The 21,151-nt window shown below is 32.3% G+C and overlaps 1 protein-coding gene and 1 non-coding gene across 5 annotated transcripts in view; one reads left to right on the top strand and one right to left on the bottom strand.

Annotated features, from left to right (window-relative positions):
* BRD10 (bromodomain containing 10) overlaps nt 1–21,151 on the top strand; it is a 96,410-nt gene that overhangs the window by 49,892 nt on the left and 25,367 nt on the right. For 3 of the 4 annotated variants that reach the window (XM_070431632.1, XM_070431630.1, XM_070431629.1), the window contains 2 exons: nt 6,722–6,801; nt 14,893–14,982. In XM_070431632.1, coding sequence (XP_070287733.1) covers nt 6,722–6,801; nt 14,893–14,982 — 170 coding nt within the window. The remainder of the gene's footprint in view (nt 1–6,721; nt 6,802–14,892; nt 14,983–21,151) is intronic. The other variant, XM_070431631.1, reaches the window with a different exon arrangement.
* LOC139021386 (U6 spliceosomal RNA) lies at nt 5,893–5,996 on the bottom strand. Its single transcript, XR_011473491.1, has one exon. It is a non-coding gene; the product is annotated as a U6 spliceosomal RNA (small nuclear RNA).

Here is a 21,151-nt window from a genome sequence, read left to right as displayed (position 1 = left end):
TTTAAAAAATTTGGCTCTCAAAAGAAATTTCAATCGTCGCACTGTTGATATTTGGCTCTGTTGACTAATGAGTTTGCCGACCACTGTACCAGTTGGAGCGCCTGCCCCCTGGTGGTCAGTGCACGTCATAGTGAGTGGTTTAGCAGCCTTAGCATATCATTATCATATTACACTTTGATTGGTTGAACGGATGACTGGAAGACTGGACACTTAGCATATTAGGCTTTTATTATATAGGATTGTTACGTTTCACATTGTCCCACAGTTCCCTTAAGCTGTCCTCCTGTTTTTTAATTGTTTTTTCTTTTTGGTTCTCTAGTTGAGTGATATTTCCGACTGTCTTCTAATTCATTGATTCAATCCTTAGCTTCCCCTAATCAGCTGTGTATTCCTTCCAATGTGTTCTTTATTTGTGTTATGTCATTCTTTATCTCAGACTATTCTTTTTTCATAGTTACTGTATCTTTTTTCATACTGTTGTGCTATTTTAAATAATTGAATCAGGATCCCAGTACAAGGAAATGAGCACTAAATAAGATCTATCAAATGTGTAAAAAACAGTATACTGGTTTATAGGGAATAACAAAGAAAGTAATGTAATCTACAATATTTGGTTACATCCAGACCGATATTTGTAAAAAAGATTGTATAGTTCTGTGTTGATAGCACTATTATAGCACTTACCTATGTGTGTCTTTATGGGGAAAACTTTTAGAGGACCAACTCAAGATGCCACGGTCAAAGAGAGTAAAAGGATAAACTGTACTCCATATCCTTTTATTTTATTGCCTTCTACTCTCCCACCCTATCCCACCCCCACAAAAGTGAACACTCGTCTATTGTTTAATGTATGCCAGGCACTGTTCTAAGCCTTTATACAAATTGTCTCATTGAACCTTCATAAAAACTCCATGAAGTAGATACTATTGTTATTTCCTATTATATAGATTTTATAGATTAAAAAAACTGAAGCACAGAGAAGTTTATTCCTGTGTCCAAGGTAACACAGCTAGTAAGTGGCAGGATTAGGAGAAAGGATCTTGCAAGGTAATTAGGACATCATTAAATAGCTATAAAAAGAAACTGACAAGATTTAGATGAAGGAGTGGGGTAGGAGGTAACTTCAGAAAGAGGAAATTCTAAATCCAGATAAGGAATGATTACATGACTTTTCTATCACGGCAGGAAAGAAAAAACATTTTGAGAAATATATTGCAATAAGAAGGAGAATTTGACAACTGACTCAGTATTCTAAATTAAAGGAGAAAAAAAGAAATAGGCGTTCAGCTGTTATTGAATTGTATGATAGGGTTAAAAAATGACCAGTATGATGAAAAATTTGCTCAAGAGAATAGGAGGAAATCAGCTGTTTTGTTAAGGCCAAATTGCTTACTTAGAGAACATTCCAGAAATTTCTGTAGAATATAAATATTCATTCAAAACATGCACTTTTAGTAAATAAAGGTCAAGTTTAGAATCCAGTTGTGGCCTCACATTCTAAGTACTTCCCAGATTTGGTATTTAATAATAAAAATGCCCTTTTAACAGTGATGAAAGTCTTATTGTCCATTCACTTATGGTTCCTAAAATGAAAACACTAAGAGAGTAGTGAATGTGTTGGGAGAATTCTTATACATGGGAAGGCCAAATCTAGGAGGGCATTGGAGTGGAAGTGGAAGGCCAAGGGGTAAAGACAGGCCGGGCAGCCAAGTGAAGGAGAGGGATAAAGATGAGTCATGAGAGACAGAGGAAAGAGGATTTGGAGTAGGGATGAATAATCATCTTCATTTTTCTAGTAAGTGTATCTGCATATTCTAGAAGACTAGAGTTTTGCACCTATATTTACAGTGTAAAATATATTTTTAGTTACATTTTTCCTCTCAAGCTGGGCTTTCTTTTCTTGAGCTGTTCTAAGCATAGTTTTAAAAACCTTCATTAGGCTGCACTTGTAACATTAATTACTAGACTATATTAAGGTTTTTATTCATTTTCTTGGTACAAGTTGAGATTCAACTTTTTGCCCATGTCTGTGTTTTAAGCCCAAGAATTAAAGTTGAAATTCCGTCTGTGTGTGTTTTTTTAAATGCTTCTTTATTTTTTCTTAATATATTTTTACTGATTTCAGAGAGGAAGGAAGAGGGAGAGATAGAAACATCAATGATGAGAGAGAATCATTGATCCGCTGCCTCCTGCATGCCCCCACTGGGGATGGAGCCTGCAACCCAGGCATGTGCCCTTGACTGGAATCGAATCCAGGACTCTTCAGTACGCAGGCTGATGCTCTAACCACTGAGCACTGGGCTAGGGCATTTTTGTGTGTTTTTTAACTGTTCCTGGCTTCAGCACAGTCCTAGATCTGAGAATTACATTCTATTTTGTGGTAACAGGTGACTTAGGGCAGTGGAAGCCCACTGAGAGGCAATATGTAACTTGCCCTGTATATATCATGCCCTGAAACAAAAACAGATTAGGAAGTAAAGACTGTGAGGTTTTATAGTACACAATGCTCTATTTTAAAAGTAAGTATTTAATTAAAAGGAAGAACTAATTTTTATTAAAGATACAGGAAATTTTTTTGTTCAGATTGTTTTTATGAGTATTATGTAATAGTGAATATGTGAATCTTCCCCTAATGTAAAGGAATGCTCAGAAATATGTCAAAAGCATATTATATTGCTGAGAAAGTTAGAAAGAACACAGTATTTTATCATTAAAAAGAGCACAGCTTTACCCTGGCTGGGTGCTCAGTTGGTTAGAGCATCGTCCCAATATCCAGAGGTTGCAGGTTCAATCCCCAGTTAGGGCACATACAAGAATCAACCCATGAAGGCATAAATAAGTGGAACAACAAATCTCTCTCTCTCTCTCTCTCTCTCTCTCTCTCTCTCTCTCTCCCTCCCTCCCTCAAAAATAAATAAAATAACGTGCTTTAAAAAAGGAAAGAGCACAGCTTTGATGTGAGACAGGTCTAGTACAGATACATGCTCCAGTGCACGTTAGCTATAAGTCCTCCATCCATTTATTTGCCTGTTTTATAGCTAGTTTGTTTATGTTTTAAAAAATGAGGTAATACCTACCTTGCTGTAGCATTACACAGATTAATTTGAATAGCAAAGCATAGTACCTAACATGGTGCTTGGCAGGTTGTAAGAATCAATAAATCGTAACTCTGATTTTTGAGAGGTTAGCATTGCATAATGGACCTTGGACTTTGGCGGCAGAATCCCCAGCTGCGGTGCTTACTTACAGTGTAACACTTGAGTAAGTAATCTTTTTCCCCTTCAGTTAGCTCACATTAAAATGAGGAATTGCCTACCTTGGAGGGGGTGTGTGAGTGTGTGTGCGCGTGTGTGTGTGTTGTTTTTTTAAGGGTTAACGAGATAATTTATATAAATCATCATGTTTGCTTATTACCACTCCTAGGTCACATTGTGAAGCTCTTTGGTAAATTGCGTTATTTATTTAAAGTCATTGTCAATGTTTTCCTCAGCCAATATCATATTCAATGGTGAAAAACTGAAAGCTTTTTCTCTAAAGTCAGGAACAAGAAAAGGATGTCCATTCTCACTACTATTATTCAGCATAATTCTAGAAGTCCTAGCCAGAGCAGTAAGGCAAGTGAAATAAATAGAAGTAAAAGTGTCACTTTTTGCAGATGACATGATTCTGTATATAAAAAATCCTAAAGACCACCAAAAATATTTGAAACAATAAACAAATATAGTAAAGTTGCAGGATACAAAATCAATGTACAAAAATCCACTGTTTTACTATAGACTAGCAATGAAACTTCAGAAAAATAAATGGGGGAAAAAACACCAATTTTGTTTGCAATTGCAACCAAAAGAATAAAATACCTAGGAAAAAACTTAAAGGATGTGAAGGACGACCTATATACCGAAAACTACAAAACTATTAAAGATTAAAAAAGACACAATGAAATGAAAAGATATTCTGTGTTCATGGATTGGAAAAATCAACAAAGTTTAAATGGCTATATTACCCAAAGATTTAATGCAATTCCCCATCAAAATCCCAATGCCATTTTTAAAAAAAAATCAGATTTGTACAGAACCAAAAAGACCCTAAATAGCCAAAGCAATCCTGAGAAAAAAGAACGAAGCCAGAAATATCACACTACCTGACTTGCAAATTATACTATAGAGCTATGAAAATCATAACACCATGGTATTGGCAGGAAAACAGACACATAGACCAATTGAATAGGATTGAGAGCCCAGAAATAAAACCACATGTATATGGGCAAATAATTTTTGATAACCCAAAAATACAAAATGCAGAAAAGAAAGTCTTTTAAAAAATGGCACTAGGAAAATTGGAAAGGCACGTGCAAAAGAATGAAACCAGAAGCAGTTTGTCCCCATGTACAAAAAGTAATTCAAAATGGATCAAAGGCCTAAATATAAGATCTGGAACAATAAATTACATAGAAGAAAACATAGGTACTAAACTTACGGACTTGGTCTTAGAGAAGATTTTATGAATTTGACCCCAAAGGCAAGGGAAGTAAAGGCAAAAATAAATGAATGGGACTATATCAAACTAAAAAGCTTCTGCACAGCAAAAGAAACTTACCAGTAAAACAAAAAGGCAGTCAACTGAATGGGAGATGATATTTGCAAACAACAGCTCAGACAAGGAGTTTTAATATCCAAAATATATATAAAGAACTCAATACAACTCAACGCCAGACAAACAATTCAATTAAAAAATGGGCAGAGAACCTGAACAGCCACCTCTTCCAAGAAGACATACAAATGGCCATCAGATATGAAAAAATGTTCAACTTCACTAGCTATTGGGGAAATGAAAATCAAAACTACAGTGAGATACCACCTCACACCTGTTAGAATGGTTCTTATCAACAAGACAGGTAATAAGAGTTGGAGAGGTTGTGGAGAAAAAGGAACCCTATTCATTGCTGGTCGGAATATAAACTGGTACAGCCACTATGGAAAACAGTATAGTGGTTCCTCAAAAAATTAAGAATAGGGTTACTGTATGACCCAGCAATCCCTCTTCTGGGTATCTACTTGAAAAACTCAAACATTTCATTTGCAAAGATATATATACTCCTATGTTTATTGCAGCATTATTCATGGAGGCCAAGATAAGGAGATAACCATAGTGTCCTTTGATAGAAGATTGAATAAAGAAGATGTACATATATACTATGGAGTACTGTTCATTTGCAACAACATGGATGGACCTTGAGATTATTATGCTAAGTGAAATGAAACAGTCAGAAAAAGCTAAGAACCATATGATTTCACTCCCATGTGGGATATAAAACTGAAACTCATAGGCACAGACAACATTGTGGTTGTTACCCGTGTTAAGAGGGGATGAGGGCAGGTAGTAAAGGAGGCTAAATATATGGTGATGGAAAATGATTTGACTTTGGTTGATGGGCAACACAATGCAATATACAGGTCATGTATTGTAAAAATGTACACTTGAAATCTATATGATCCTATTAATGTCACCCCTATAAATTTATTTTTTAAAATTGTTTTCATGCAAGATCTTACCTGCATAGGATAATGTTTAAAAAGAAGCAGTAGGGTGTATGTAGAGCAAAGTTACTTTATTTACTTAAACTCATTTTTCCTTTTGAAAAAACAGTAACTTTTAATTTTCCCCTACAAATGAGAATTAAAATTAACTTTTAAGTATTTACAGTTAATTTTTATCCCATTACATAGATTGTAAGCTCCTGAAGGACAGTTTCCATTTTATAATTCTTTCTTATTCCCATAAATTGTATAGTGCCCTATATCTCTTGTTGGATAATTAACAATCAACTTATTATTAGTTGATTTTGTTAATTACAAGTGGGGGGAAACATATTTACTTTTTTCTTCTTTTTTAAAAAATATGGAACGCTTCATGAATTTGCGTGTCATCCTTGCGCAAGGGCCACGCTAATCTCTGTATAATTCCAGTGTTAGTATATGTGCTGCCGAAGTGAGCACAAAACATTTACTTTTAACATGATCTGAACTATGTCTCTTGTCAGGTTACATACACAGATATACTTCTTCAATCTATGCTATGAATTTTATTTAAGAATATAAATTTATATTTCCCGGTGATTTTTGATTACACAAATGATTAGGTAGGTGCACTTTAAAGAGAGATGTTTACTTTACTTTACAACTGGTCATTGAATACTGCCAAAGTCAGCACTTGAGGAAAGATTAGATGACTGAAGAGCTAAAGGGATAGAAAAACTTTGTTTTCTGAGCTATTGAGAGGATTTTTACATTGGGTTGGCTAAATAGACCATAGTCTTCAGAGTATAATTCTATGCAGGTTCCTGACTACGTAAGTTATTGTTAAAGGTAAGATTTTTTTTCCTTATGTGACCTCATTTTAAGTTGTGAATTAAATTTTAACTGATTTGTAGTAATGTGACTCTTTTGATAAAACTTATTACAGTAAATTCTGATACTGTGCAGCACATCAGAGATTGTAATAATTTGGTTCTTATATAAAGAATATGGCATTTGTTTATGTGTCTGTTATAGGTAGTTATAGTTGAATGTTTGCTGTTACTAGGACTTGTTTTGATTCATTTTTATTTGACTCACTGGAATCCATCTATTATAATTTAACGTTCAAGGTTCTATGTAATATTTTTGTTAGTGAAGGGTAATATTAACAGCATTATGAAGTTTTTCTCTTTTAATCTTGAAAGGAAAAAAATCCATATCTAAAAAAGCAATCACAAAGAAGAGGAAAACTGTCACAAAGTTACCTACTGTACCAGAATTTCAGGTAAGTGTTTTAGTTTTCTCTCAACATTTTTTTTAAAGTTTTGTTTCAGTGTTTGTATTGTTTGTAAAGAAATTAGCTAAATTCCACGTAACACACACATACTTTCAATGAAATGTTTCCAACTGTGACTTTTTTCCCTACAAGTACAGACATAGCTGGTACTTAGGGGTTAATCTGCTAGTATTTCAAACAAATTTTTATCTCTTATTTTTTTCTGATAGAAATTTCTTTTTTATATACTATACTATTTTGTAGAAGTAGTTTAATAGAACTATATATAAAAGTAAACGTGTAAATGAAAGTCTTCCAAGAACAAGCCATATATGTGCATGGAAATATTGCCAAGGTAATCCATTTTTATTTATTTTGGCACTGTAGAAATGGTTGAATTGTTAATATAAAAAACAAATCTTTTAACTCTTAGTTATTTATAAACTTTAGAAAGAATATTAAGTAAAGGTTAATTCAGTTGTCTTTAAACATTTCTGCAAGAAGAAAAAAGTAATTATATGACTACCATGTGACTATATGAAGAGTTTTTTGTTTGAAGCTGATACTAGAATAAGCAGAATCTCTCCCTAATTAAATATTTTTATTTCCTGTTTTATAAAAGATGTTTTCTTCAGCAAATGATTCTTTCTTTAAAAATTTCTTTGTATTAGTGTGTCCAGTTCATTTCCAAAAGTTCTATAACCTAATACTTCATTACCACAAATAAAAATGATGTTAAAATGAGTTTCTGTGAGTCAATTTAAGTAAAGAAGAAAATAAAGGAGTAATTTTGAAAATATTGATAGTACGTAAAGTGAGTTTAACAGTTACATATATCCAAAAATGTATACACCTACTTTTCAGTAAAAGTTCTGTTTTGGGAGTGTTTCTTTGGAAGTTATTATTTGGTAAAGTTTCTAATTGTTCTTGGAAGACTTTCATTTACACATTTACTTTTATATATAGTTCTATTAAATTAATATTTTTAAATGAACAAAGAAAGAAACATGTTTTTCTCTTGGTATTTTAAAATAGAGTCTTAAAATGATTTTTTAAAACAAAGTAACTTGGTTCTAGCCTATTCAGTAAAATGTGTATTTACTTTTTATTTAGAGGCCTTTCTATCATTGTTTGTACATGTTTTTAAATGCTATAATAGTATATTATCATTCTTCCATTGTTGTCATACTAGCCTTTGCTATTTCTTTTACTCATTTTTTCCCTCAATCCTTCAAAGTATTCTGGCCCGATGTTGGTATTTGTCTCCATTCCTATCTTACTGGATGGACTTTTATATGTAATGACTGACATAGACTGTGTTTTAAAATAAGCAGGTGGTATTCATTAGTAAACCATGAAATCAGTGGATTGCATGACCAGCATTTCTTTTATAAGTTAACAAAGTTAAAATAGAAAGAAATTAAAAGAGTGTGTTCAATATAGTAAGGGTAATATGGTTTCATGAAACTTTGATTTTAATCGTGTGTGTGTGTGTGTGTGTGTGTGAGAGAGAGAGAGAGAGAGAGAGAGAGAGAGAGAGAGAGAGAGAGACTGACATGCAATGTATTTTTGACCATGGGTTGTGAGCAAAAGAGTTTTAAAAACACTATCTTAAGTTAGGCTTTTAGTCAGTTACTAACCATGTACTTAACACTCTCAGAAATGTAAGGTCAAAAGTACATGTTTTGCTAGATTGTGCTATTTTAAATAAATGAGTGAGGAAGAAAGGGAGGGAGAGGAGAGAGAAAGGGGAGGGTGGGAGGGGGAGAGAGAGAAGGGGGGGGGGCTAAAGATGGGAAATAGACTATGACAATAGTAGTTCTTATGCCTAGTTTACAATTTGAATACCATGGTATTATTCATAAAGGAAATTGACACCTGTCTCCCAGGAAATAGGTCATTTGCTTCAAATAAGCAAAGAGTAGTAGATAGTATTAGTCAGTAGTAAACTTCGTTAGAGTTTTGCCTCAAAATAATTTTATGTAAAGTTTGTTTTTTTAATTATTTGGAAGTTCTCCACATGTAAGAAGACTGATCATTATTTACTAAAGAAGTGAATTTATTTCCTTCACAAAAATTCTAGCATTGTGACACTTAACACCTCAGATTCTGCAAATTATTTTATCCAAGTTGTTTTAAGTATCACATTTCTAATATTAAACATAAAAATACTATATAGAAATGGTTAGCTGGAAGATTTGCTTCATGGTATATATTCTAAAATGCTTTCTTTTAAGTCCTAATGAATTAAAGTGAATCCTATTTTGACCTCAACTAAACTAGAAATCAAACTTGTCTGCCTATTTGTGTCCAAAAGAATCCAGGTTTATTTATATACCTACTTAATATCTATACCTCAGTTTAAGAAAATAATTATCCCATCCCTATTTAAAGTTTACACTGTAGATATTCAAATGGTGGATTTAATTTATTCTTTTGTGTGTACTGTAAAAGGACTATCCATATCTATGCCACTTTTTCCTAAGTGATGTCAGTGGTTCTCAAACTTTAGATAGTATAAAAATAATCTGATGCCTTTATTAAAAATGAAAGTTCCTGGGTTTCATCCTTGATACAGTGAGTTTACCAGTAATCTGCATAGTGGTTAATTATATGGATTCTGGAACCAGGCTGTTTGGGTTTGAATGCCAACTTTACCATTAACTCTGAAACTTAGGTAAGTTACTGAACCTCTTTGTAATGTCAATTCCTCATCTGTACAATGAATAATCATAGTACCTACCTCAAAAGGTTGTTGTGAGGATTAAATGATAGAGCTTACTATTTTCTCTCTTGGTATTATTTTTTTTTTTTTTCAAATAAACATGCCATATGCTTCAGACAAAAAAAATACTGTGTCATGAGTAGGAAAATCAATTAGGAATTGTCTCAAGAGCATGTATTATTAGACCTTTACCACTTTCTCCAGCTGCTTAAGTCCTTGAAAGAAATCTTCGATTTGGTCATGTATCATAAATCATGAAATCTCATGATTAAGCTTATAAGAATTTGAAAAGTGAAAAGAACCAAGTAATATTATTTGCATCATTATATTTAACCAGAAGAAAAAAATTATGCTCAGCCCTACTCTAGTGTTAAGTTGAGTTATACATTTGGCATATAGGGGAACTTGTCAAATTTTTTTTAGTCAAATAGTTGCAAAAAATTAGGAAATATCTTTTTTTTTTTTTAATATATTTTATTGATTTTTTACAGAGAGGAAGGGAGAGAGATAGAGAGTTAGAAACATCAATGAGAGAGAAACATCGATCAGCTGCCACCTGCACATCTCCCACTGGGGATGTGCCGCAACCCAGGTACATGCCCTTGACCGGAATCAAACCTGGGACCCTTGAGTCCGCAGGCCGACGCTCTATCCACTGAGCCAAACCGGTTTCGGCAGGAAATATCTTTATTTTAATAAAATTAATTTTTACCAAAAGCCTTTTACTTTAATTTGTTTAATTGAGAAATAAATCTTATATATGAATTCTCATTTTGTACATAATTATAACAAAGTCATAGAAAGTATTTTATTTTTTAGAAAGTATTTTAAAACCTTAGTGTGTCAAGTCAAAATAAGTTTAAAGTTATTTTAAAACAAGTTTTTAAAATAGCTTAAAAGCCTTAGTTACCATGACTCCGCTTTTTATTGGTAATCAAAAATATGTCATTTATCCTAAAGGCTGCTTTGCAGAGGAAATTCAGAATCCAGCTAAGACTTTAAGTAAAAGTATTGTTTTAAAATGTAAGCATCTCACTGAACCTTAATACCTCTAAAAAAACAACTATGTTTCTCCATTTAACCAATGAAGAAACTAAGGAATATGAAATAAAGTACTGCCCTAATGTAACAAATTGGGATCAAAATTAAAATTAGTTTTAAATGCTTCACTATGTTAAGGATCTTTTGATTACATTATTATTTTGAATTGCTACCTCTTAAGATAAGTATTTCCAACCTCAGCTTTTTGTTTCACTTTCAATAGCATGGGTTTTTACTTACACCTTAAAATTCTTTTAATTTTTAAATATACATAGTACATTGAGAGAAACATCTGTTTTTAATCATATAGTAGTAAAAAATATTTTAACTTGTTTATCAGATTTATTTTTTACATCACACAAGATATTCTTATTTGCAAGTTTTAAAGAACTCGTTATTGCTGGTATGGTGATCATAAGAAGTGAGAAGGAATTTTCCTGTCAGTTTTAACAGATACTAATATAATTTTAGCTTAAGTACAGTATAAATTTTTAATTTACACCATGTGTGTAGTGTTTTGCTCACAATTTTCATAGTAAGTTATATAGGAATGTTTTATTAGAATGGTAGTGAACATGATCCATTTCATTTGGTTCTGTTCATTTTGACTTTTCTGCCTTGTATCCCTTTGCTTTTTAATACAATTTACTATATTGTTTTATTTTTGTATGCTACCTTACTCCTTTTGGAATATATAAAGTACATATCTCTCAAACCTACTGAGTTTATAACCCAAAGGGCAAAATTTCTAACTTGAAGTAGTAATAAAGTAAGGAATGAATTATTTTGTAATTTTTCTGAGATGGAGTAATAGGGTTCTTTTGATCTCTATGGGACTTCTCCTCTACTACGCACACACATTTCTGCTGCTTGAGTTGAAGAGCAGGCCTTTTAATATTTGCCATTTAATAGAAGTAAAAGGTTAGATGTAAATGAAATCCTAAAACTATAATACATTTCCAGTTGTTAGATTTTGTTTTGTTTTGTTCTGTTCTGTTTAGAAAGACCCTTTAAAGAACATGGTATAATAGAAGAAGGATGAATCCCAGGTTCTGTGGTTTTCCCTACCAGTGTGTTATCTTAGGTTAGTAACTATTAGTTTTAACTAGCATGTATACACCTTTTTAGCCTGGGCCAAGGTTTGGACCAAATTACATATTTTGGTCCTTTTAGCTTGTGGCTGGGTCATGGATTGCATCAAGTGAAAGATTAACTTGAGGGGAGATTGGGACTGCCTTAAAGAGGTTTTTCTTGGGGGATAAAACTCTTCTTGTAACCCCTGCAGTGTGACAGAAAACTGTCATGAATCTTGGCAATGCAGTCCAACTGTAATCTGAGCTGCTGTGGAGCTTTCCCCCAGCCCCTCCGAGGTCCTGAGCCTCAGATATGTTTTTCAAATTCAAGGTAATGAGAAAGAGGTTTTAATAAGATGTTTTGCTTCATTCAAGAAATGCATCTGCTTTCCTTATTAAGGCAAACTTTAGTTATTGGATTGGTTGTATTTTTAAAAGCATCATTTGAAGTTGAGTTGAGTTTAAAGGCCACACATATGCCTTACTTTATAAATCAGAAGAACTATAACAGTTGCATAAATCAAATTATTTTTTCTTTCAATATTAGTAACAAAATTAGAATTATATTCCTATACAAGAATTTGTAATAGTTTAATTTGACCCTATTTTCCATATGTTAGAATGTAATACAAATTTATGTAGAGAGAGGTATGTATTAATATACTAGAGGCCTGGTGCACCAAATTCGTGCAAGGGGCCCGGCCTGCGCCCGCCGCGGCAACCACCTCTGCCTTGGCCCCCGCCGCCACGGTGGCTGCCTCTGCCCCCTGCCACCGTGGCTTTGTCCAGAAGGTCATCCAGAAGGACGTCTGGTCTAGTTAGCATATTACGCTTTTATTATTATAGATAAAGGGTATAAATTGTTCTGGAGATATTAAGTCATTTTAAGATAATATAAAAGTAAATATTGCTAAAACTTTTGACTCTCAAATTCAACAAAATTTATGTTTAAAACTCATGTCAGTTATTTTAAGAAACAGTTGTCTTCTCATTGTGCATTTAATTCAGTATTCCATCCCCTGTTTGGAAATTTATCTTTATGAATGTTCATATTCATTAGCTCCTTAGTACCATAGGTTTCAGTAGATAGGCAGTTTTGTAATTCATAATCATTAAATAACTTCCTGCTCAAAAGTGTGATCTGAAGACCATACCTGGGAACTTGTTAGAAATGCAGAATCCTGGGTCCCACCTCAGACCTCATCAAAAACCACATTTTAACAAGATTCCCGGGTGATTCTTATGCACATTAAAGTTTGAGGAGCACTGATTTAGTACAACTAAATAACTGGTGAGGCCACTTGAAAGTGTTATTTTATATAGCTCGTAGACTGTGGAAATCATTCATGGTTTGACTTCAGAACTGTTATTTATTCCTTTAAATTGAATATAAATATTTGTTGACCTCATGGCTAATTGTTAATTAAAAGATCTTTACTTTTTTTAGGGTATGTTTAGTTGTAGGAATATATGTTTTCATTGTAATTATAAGTTTCTAAAAACTATATTTTTTTTTGTAAAATGAGACAGCTAAGATGCAAGTGAAAATTCTTCTGAGCTTTGCTATATGTGCAAATTAGAAATCTTTGCTATGATATGAACTAGTACACCAAGTTCAGTGAAAAGGGGTCTAACCAACCATCTGTAAGCTGTGGGGCAAATTTTACATGAGAGTCATAATAGCAGATTATATAGTGGTAAGTTTAGAATTCTCACTAAAAATCTGGTGTAAGGCCAACATTGTTCTTAGGCTTTAATAGAAATTGAAGACAATTTCGTTCTTGAGGCGCTTACATGATTAACCACTCCACTGCTTGACTATCAGCATTTCTTCCATAACTCTAGACTGGCAAATGGGAATGTGTAGTTTGTAATAAATATTAGTTGTACTGTCCTGCTAATATATTATGTACTGTTTTCTACTCTGGAATTGTTTTGAGTTACTTAATTATATAATCTTACCTGCTTTGTCAGTTCTGTGAGTTTGAAATTATGTAGCTATTTCTAATAATGGTATTTTAATACTAATTATAATTTATAATATCTGTGATAAATTTTCCTTAGTCTATTAGGTTGAGCCATATTGCCATTTTTGTAGATCAAAGGCATATCAGCAATTTCATATAATTCAGCCTAATAATAAAGGAAGTTTAAGGGGCTCCTCGTCTCCCATTTTAGTTATTCGTTAGTCACTAGGAATGATCTTACTGTAACACTTTTCCTTTTGTCATTTTTGTTTATTTGTTTCTTTTAAAAGAAAGTATGCCTTTTAGGAAAACAATATTCTTACACATAAATTAATGAATAAACAAGGGCTGATAAATCAGTGAATTAATAGCTTTATAAGTATAGTATATTTTAAAAATTATCACACAGTATAAACATTACAGCGAGACTTTCATTAATCTAAAACTTTTCCTCTGTAGGTGGTTGTAGTTTTGTTTTAAAATATGAGCTTAAATTATTTTAGGAAAAATATTAAGAAAATTAAATGAATTGGAAAAACTCAGTATAATTTTACAAGAACTAAAATGTAGTTACTAATTTGTTGCTGACACTTTACAGTTTAAAAATTTAGTAATTAAGTCAAACTAGTTTGATTATTAATAATTAAAAACCAGTTATTTTGGCCATTTTTTAATATTACCAAGTAAAATAAAATGAGCCACACAATTATGAAAGGAAATGTGTGGAGATGGTCTTACTAAAGGACTACTAAGATCATATTAAGAATGTGTACTTAATTTCATTTTTATCTTTGAATATATCACATGTAGTTGAAGTCCTTTATTAGCAATCCCAACACCAATAAATAACGCTTGTTTAATTGTGTAGTTAGCAAACCAAAGCAAAGGTATGACAGTTCTCCAGGGGTGCATTTATTCACCTACTAGGAGACTGCCTGGTGAAGTATTTCTTAAAAGGTGATTCAGTAACCCGTGAAATCTAGGGTGAGTTTCCAGATCTTTGTCATTCTGGGCTGAAAGTTAAGAATGTTAAAGTTACCTGTATTTTAAAGCAAACTGAGGGATAGGGAAGAGGGGTGAAACCACCGATGTTGAAATTTCAGCTATTTTTATACTAAGCCTGAAGTTCATACATCATAAAAATATATTTTAAAGTATAAACTGCAGAGCTTTCTTTGGTTTTAGCTATTACAAATAATTGTGAATTCAGTGTGTGTTGAAACAACTTCTGTTACCACATTTTGGGTGTTTTATATTATGTGTTATCAAGCTGTGTTTTTGTGTTTTATTTTAGCTTATTTGCACTAATCTTGATGAACTCAGGGACTTAATCACAAAAATCGAGAATGAACTCAAAGATCTGGAAAACAGTAGAAAAAAATCGGTAGGTGTTGATCCAAAAGTTCTATCTATTATTGTCAGCATAAAAATTTATTCCTTTTTTTTTTTCTAAAGCCTTTTTTATCTTGTTCTCCTGGATGACATAAAAATTTGCAATGAACAATAGAAACATTGTTTCTTTTATTTCTCCTGTGTGGTCTGCTTTTTATTTTTAATAGATAAAAATTGTGCCGGAGCAAGTAAATTAATTTTGTTTGCCTGGTTTATATCAGGTATAATTTTAGATATTTCCCAATATACTGGTTGGTCGTTGTCTGACTGGTTGTTTTTTGGGTAATGCTTACCTTGAAAATATTCTTAATAATTATGTGCTTTCTATGGAAGTTTATTGCTTAGTAACATAAAATTTTAATTAGCTGTGACATAAATAACAGATGTAAGTTGTTTAATCTTGCCCCAGATGTTTTTGATACATGCCTAAAGATGTCTTAAGAATCTTTGCCAGCTAAAGGTCTTTTAACTTTCACTATATATTCTAAATTCTAAATTAATCCTTATTTCATATTGTTCTTGAGAATAGAGTATAGGGGCATTATATTTATTCACTCAATACTTGGTAAAACACTCATTTATTTAATCAATACTACCTATTTAACTGGCATTCATAGTTCGGTTATTTCACAAATTTGAAAATCAATCATCATTTTTAAAAATCCCTTTGTTTTATCCCTTACAAATGTCATGAAGCCCTTTTTAGGTCTTTGCTCAGAACCTGTTAATCTAAAATTATGTATAAAATAAAGTTAGTGATATAGCAAGCTTTATATCAACAGATTTATAGTAGTCATTTTATATGCTATTTAGAAAAGACATATTGGTAGCATTCTGAAGGGAGGAGACTGAAGTATCATAAAATTACAACCTTCCAAGATTATTTTAATACAGAAGTGAAACAGCTTTAAGCATATCCGAAGTCCCTCATGTGATACCCCTGAGAATATCGCTATAATCGAACAGAATAATGTTCATAATGATAGTCATCAATTAACAAGAAAATATTATGTTCAATGTATAATCTGAGAATGCAAAAAATATATATTATAAAAGTATTTCATTAAAAATTATTTATACCCTTATTAGAATCTTTTATTTTCATATATACACACATACACTTTTGGCATATGGATATTCTCTCGATATGGAACACCAAATGTTGCTCTAAAATTTATTTCTGTGATATATTTTACAAACAACATTTATATTAGACTATTTCTCCTCAGCCAAAGTTTTCAAAAATATATTTGATGTTACATGCTCATAAAGGACTGATGTTCTGTAATAAATAATATTTTAATCAGGGTGTTACAGTTTTTTGCAGAAGCTGTTTATTTTAGTGTTTATTATTTTCTATACTTTATGACTCCAAACAGAATTTTGTTAAGTTAATTTGCTAATTGGTTTTTATGCTTTAGTAAAACATAATATATCTTAATTTGTTCCCATATTATAAATTAGGGTTTTGTTTTTAAGCATAATTGATTTATGTACTTATTTATATCATGTATTGTAAGAGAAAAAGACTTCTGCACACATCCTAGAGTTTTTCTGTGAAGCCATCTACCTCACTACCATGTGGTATTATGAGGTATAAGCATATTGCCTTCCTTCACAGGAACAAGTAGAAGAGTGAAAAAAAACTATAAATTACAAATACTTAGCACTCTAGTCCTTGGGGACATGTAGGTTTTAATTGATTAGATTTCATGTCTCTAAATCTTTAGCTTGTCCATGACTCCTGGTATTTGCATATCAGTTTTAAAATATGATTTCTGTTCTTCAAGAAATAGAAGTTCTTGGAATTGTACTTAGTAGGGATAATCTTATTGAGATTACCAACGTATAGGCTGCCTAAAAGGTTTTCATGAACAGCTTATCCCAACCACTTAAATGGCCACATAGCGTTCTAAACGAAATATACGATTAAAAGTTGGCATCTCAGTATCATTTCTTTTTCCCTTTTTTGTTTTTTTTACAAAAGCTAATACTGAGTGTGATGAATATTAGTTGCAGGAATTAACTTTATTGAATGTTTATGTTAATATTGAATACCAGTTTATTTGTCTGGTATCATTTGGAATACAGTATTCCACATAACTGAATTTTCTACATAATTGAAATTCATCATTCAATGGAAAATTTCCTACCTCCTTGTACTGTGTTGAACACAATTTAACCCTTTCTTGATTACTCAAGTATCATTATGAATATCCATAATTGTACTGATGCCCTAAAAATCTGTTAATATCAGTAACTAAACATATACCAAAAGGTCTTTATGCTATGTATTATGAAGGTTTTCGTTTGTTTGTATTTTTGCTTTTGTTCTGTCTCTTCATTGTCAATCTGTCATTTCTTGTGTGTGTGTCCATGTACTTGCCCTGCCTGATATATACTGTGGATTACAAAGCAAGTAACCACATTTATTGGAAGTGGGTTCATGGTAAGGACCTGAGGGACTTTCTTATTAGTGAAATGCCTGAACTTGGTGATGGTAATAACCATTTTGACTGATTCTTTGCCTCGAGAGCTTCCTTCACTATTGACAGATGAATAAAGTATTAATATTGGTCTTCATAAGAGAATATCACTGCCAAAACTAAAATAATATTTAGAGTCAAAACAACTTATTATCATAAACTTTCCCATTTACAATAATGGCTCCAATAACAAAGAAGGTATATTCTATATAAACATTCAGTTGTCATAAATGCCATTACTAAAGGTAGAAATTATATATGTGAGAGAGGATTTAAAATAGATTCATATAAACACTTGGCTACTTTAGGGAGCTTCTCTGCAGGGCCTTTCCAGACACGTTTTTCTACCAAAGCAATAAGGAAGAATTATCCCATTTCCTCGCCCTAGCTCAACATTCCATTAAAAAAACTTTTTCCTTGGCTGGGTAGCACAGTTGATTAGAGCAGGGGTCCTCGAACTTTTTAAACAGGGGGCCAGTTCACTGTCCCTCAGACCGTTGGAGGACCGGACTATAGTTTTAAAAAAAAACTATGAACAAATTCCTATGCACACTGCACATATCTTATTTTGAAGTAAAAAAACAAAACGGGAACAAATAATATATTTGTATTTGCATGTGGCCCGCGGGCCGTAGTTTGAGGACCCCTGGATTAGAGCATCATCCCAATATCCAAGGTTGTGGGTTTCATCCTGGACAGAGCTTATAAAACAATCAAACAATGAATGCATAAATAAGTGCAACAACAAATGGATATTTCTCTCTCTCTTTTTCCTCCCCCTTCTAAAATTATTTTTAAAATAATTAATTTTTTAAAATCCTCACCCAAGGTTTTTAGGGGAGAGGAACATTGATGTGAGAGGGAAACATTGATCACTTGCATCCTTTATATAACCTGACCGAAGATCAAACCTGCAACCTTTTGGTGTGCGGGACAGCGCTCCAACCAACTGAGCCACTTGGCCAGGGCAATGAAATTATATATATATGTATGTATATATATCTTTCTTAACCACTTAGAGGCTTTGCTATTTGCTATTGAGGTACTCATCGTATTGGAAGATGTACAGTCTTTTAAAATCTAGATTGAACTACTCGTTCTTGCAAGACAGCTAGTTCTATTTATGGTTAATAATGTGAGGAGAGAAAAATGCTTTAAATTTCTTGAGTTTGCTCTAGTTCACTTGATCCCATACTTCATTTAGGAGCTTTTTCAAAAAAAGGCTTAACATCCTAGAGAGATGCTATACCTAATTACCAGAGATTCGTTTAAAGTCAAACAACTGGTTGAGGTAGAGGTATGTAGTTGGACAAAGTCCTCTAATTTTTTCTTTCTCATTATTTCGATCATAGGATTCTTTAGTAAGCTAAAGGAAAAATCATAACATTTTATTATTTTTGTAGTTTTAGTTGAGATATAATTTGCATTTTGCTTAATTATATGGAAAATATCATTTTTCTATCTAGGAAGTTTATTAGTTTTCCAGAAAGATAGAATAAAGGTATTAATGAATTTGTCTGATCCTGTTGTATTTTAAATTTATTCAACATTATTGCTTTCTAAATCAAAATTAGGAAGATTTTGCCAAGCTTATACAGAAATGGTTATATTTCTGGGTGTTTCATGTGACCCTTTTTTTTTCATACTGGCTTTATTTCCTTTTTTAAAAAATATATATTGATTTTAGAGAGGAAGGGAGAGGAAGAGAGAGAGAGAAACAACAGTGATGAGAGGGAATCATTGTTTGGCTGCCTCCTGCACATTGGACCGAGCCGCAACCCAGACATGTGCCCTTGACCGGAATCAAACCCGGGGTCCTTGGGTCTGCTCTGTTCACTGAGCCAAACTGGCTAGGGCATTGGCTTTATTTCCTTATGTTTTATGTGATAGTTTATATTTTCAAAGAGGTTTCCATCTTTTTTAATAAGCAAAGATCTGTGTAAAGATTGGGTATAAGCGGGTAGGGGAGGCCGGGGGAATGTCAAGGGGGGGAAAAAAAGGGAGACATATATAATACTCTTTGTAATACTTTAAGCAATAAAACAAAATTTTTTTTAAAAGGATATAAAAAAAAGATTGGGTATAAGGGAAAATTAACATTTGGCAAAAAAAAAAATCTTATAAGAAAAGAAACCTTGTCTGGATTTTATTATGACAAATGATGGAATGTTAGTCTTATCAAATAGATAAACTAAAATTAAAATATAAGAGCACATCTTTTCTAATACACCTTTTAGCAACTAAGCACTTCTGCACTGAGCAGGATTTAATATTTCTAAATATCATAATCAGTATATAAAAAAGCTATAAAATTGTCTATGCTCTTTAATCCTATAGTCCTGTTTGGGATTTAACATTTATTATACCCATTTCACCCTTACACAACCCCAAAAAAAGTAGTTTACACAATGGTGTGTTCCACAGACTACCTCTAATATTGGAAATTTGGAAAAAGCTTGTATGTCCAACAGTAGGGAGATGACTAACCAAACAGTAATACTAACACAATGGTATATCATATAGCTAGTAAAATAAAATATCTGTAGATCATTGTTACTACATGGAAATATTTGTGAAATGTTAAATTTTTTAAAACATAAAAAATAATATGTGCGTAATGGTTACAATATATAAAAAGATATGTTAAAAGGAATTAGGAATTTCAAGTAATGAATGAAATTTTTATATGTTCTTAAGATCATTTAAATTCATAATACAATAATACTTCTCCTGCCTAATCAAAGTCTATACGATAGCTAGACCATGTTTTGGGATCACAGAGTTCTTTATAAGCCAGTGGTTATCAAATCAGGGATAATTATGCACCCCCCACCACCCAACCCCGGAGACTTTTTGGTTGTCATAGTTGAAGATGTGGTACTGGCACTTAATGGATAGAGGCCAGTGATACTGCTAAAAATATGCTACATTTTAATGATCCTATAATGCGCATGATAGCCCTCCCCCCCATAACAAAGAATTATCTGGTCTCAAATGTTATTTGTGTGGCCATTGCAAAACCCTGGCGGTAAGCCCATATTTGCTAAGGGCTCTAGCCTCTAATTTTGTCTGCTGCTGCCAATTTATTATGTTGATATTTTGAAAATTAGGTAAAAATCAATAAAATTATATATCCCATAATTGAGAATATTTTATTGCATTATTTACTTCTAATTCAGGCCCGTATTTGATAGAACTTGTGACTATCAATGTTAACATTTACCATTTATGATTCCATCAGATAATTTTAAAATATTCTTTTTTTCCACTTAAAAATGTTTTTATTAAGAAATCATTGAAAAAATTTAAAAAAGATATAATTGACATTAAAACTAAATTTGAGGGGTGCAGTGTGTTGATTTGATACATTTATATATTGCTAAATGTTTAGCTTCAGATCCATCTCAGCTGTCTTCATTATGATTTATGGCCTCCCTTAAGTTTGTTCACCATTTACCTTTTACCTTCCTTAGGAAATGAAGAAGTTACAGATAACATGCTTGTATATTTTCTTTATTCATTTTTAGAAATATGATGTAATATATTTTTAAAAGTGAAGATATAGTAAGGTAAATGGAAAAATAAAGTCAAATTATGCATAAAATTTCACTTATTATATGAATTTATTTGGACCCAAAAAACACATGGTAAAATTTTAATATAAGGCAAAGCAGT

This window comes from Myotis yumanensis, unplaced genomic scaffold (genome assembly GCF_028538775.1).
Source record: "Myotis yumanensis isolate MYYU_CA2020_CCGP unplaced genomic scaffold, mMyoYum1.0.hap1 SCAF_12, whole genome shotgun sequence".
NCBI lineage: Eukaryota > Metazoa > Chordata > Mammalia > Chiroptera > Vespertilionidae > Myotis > Myotis yumanensis.
The sequence above is the reverse complement of the archived record's forward strand: the minus strand, read 5'-3'. Positions and strand labels throughout refer to the sequence as shown.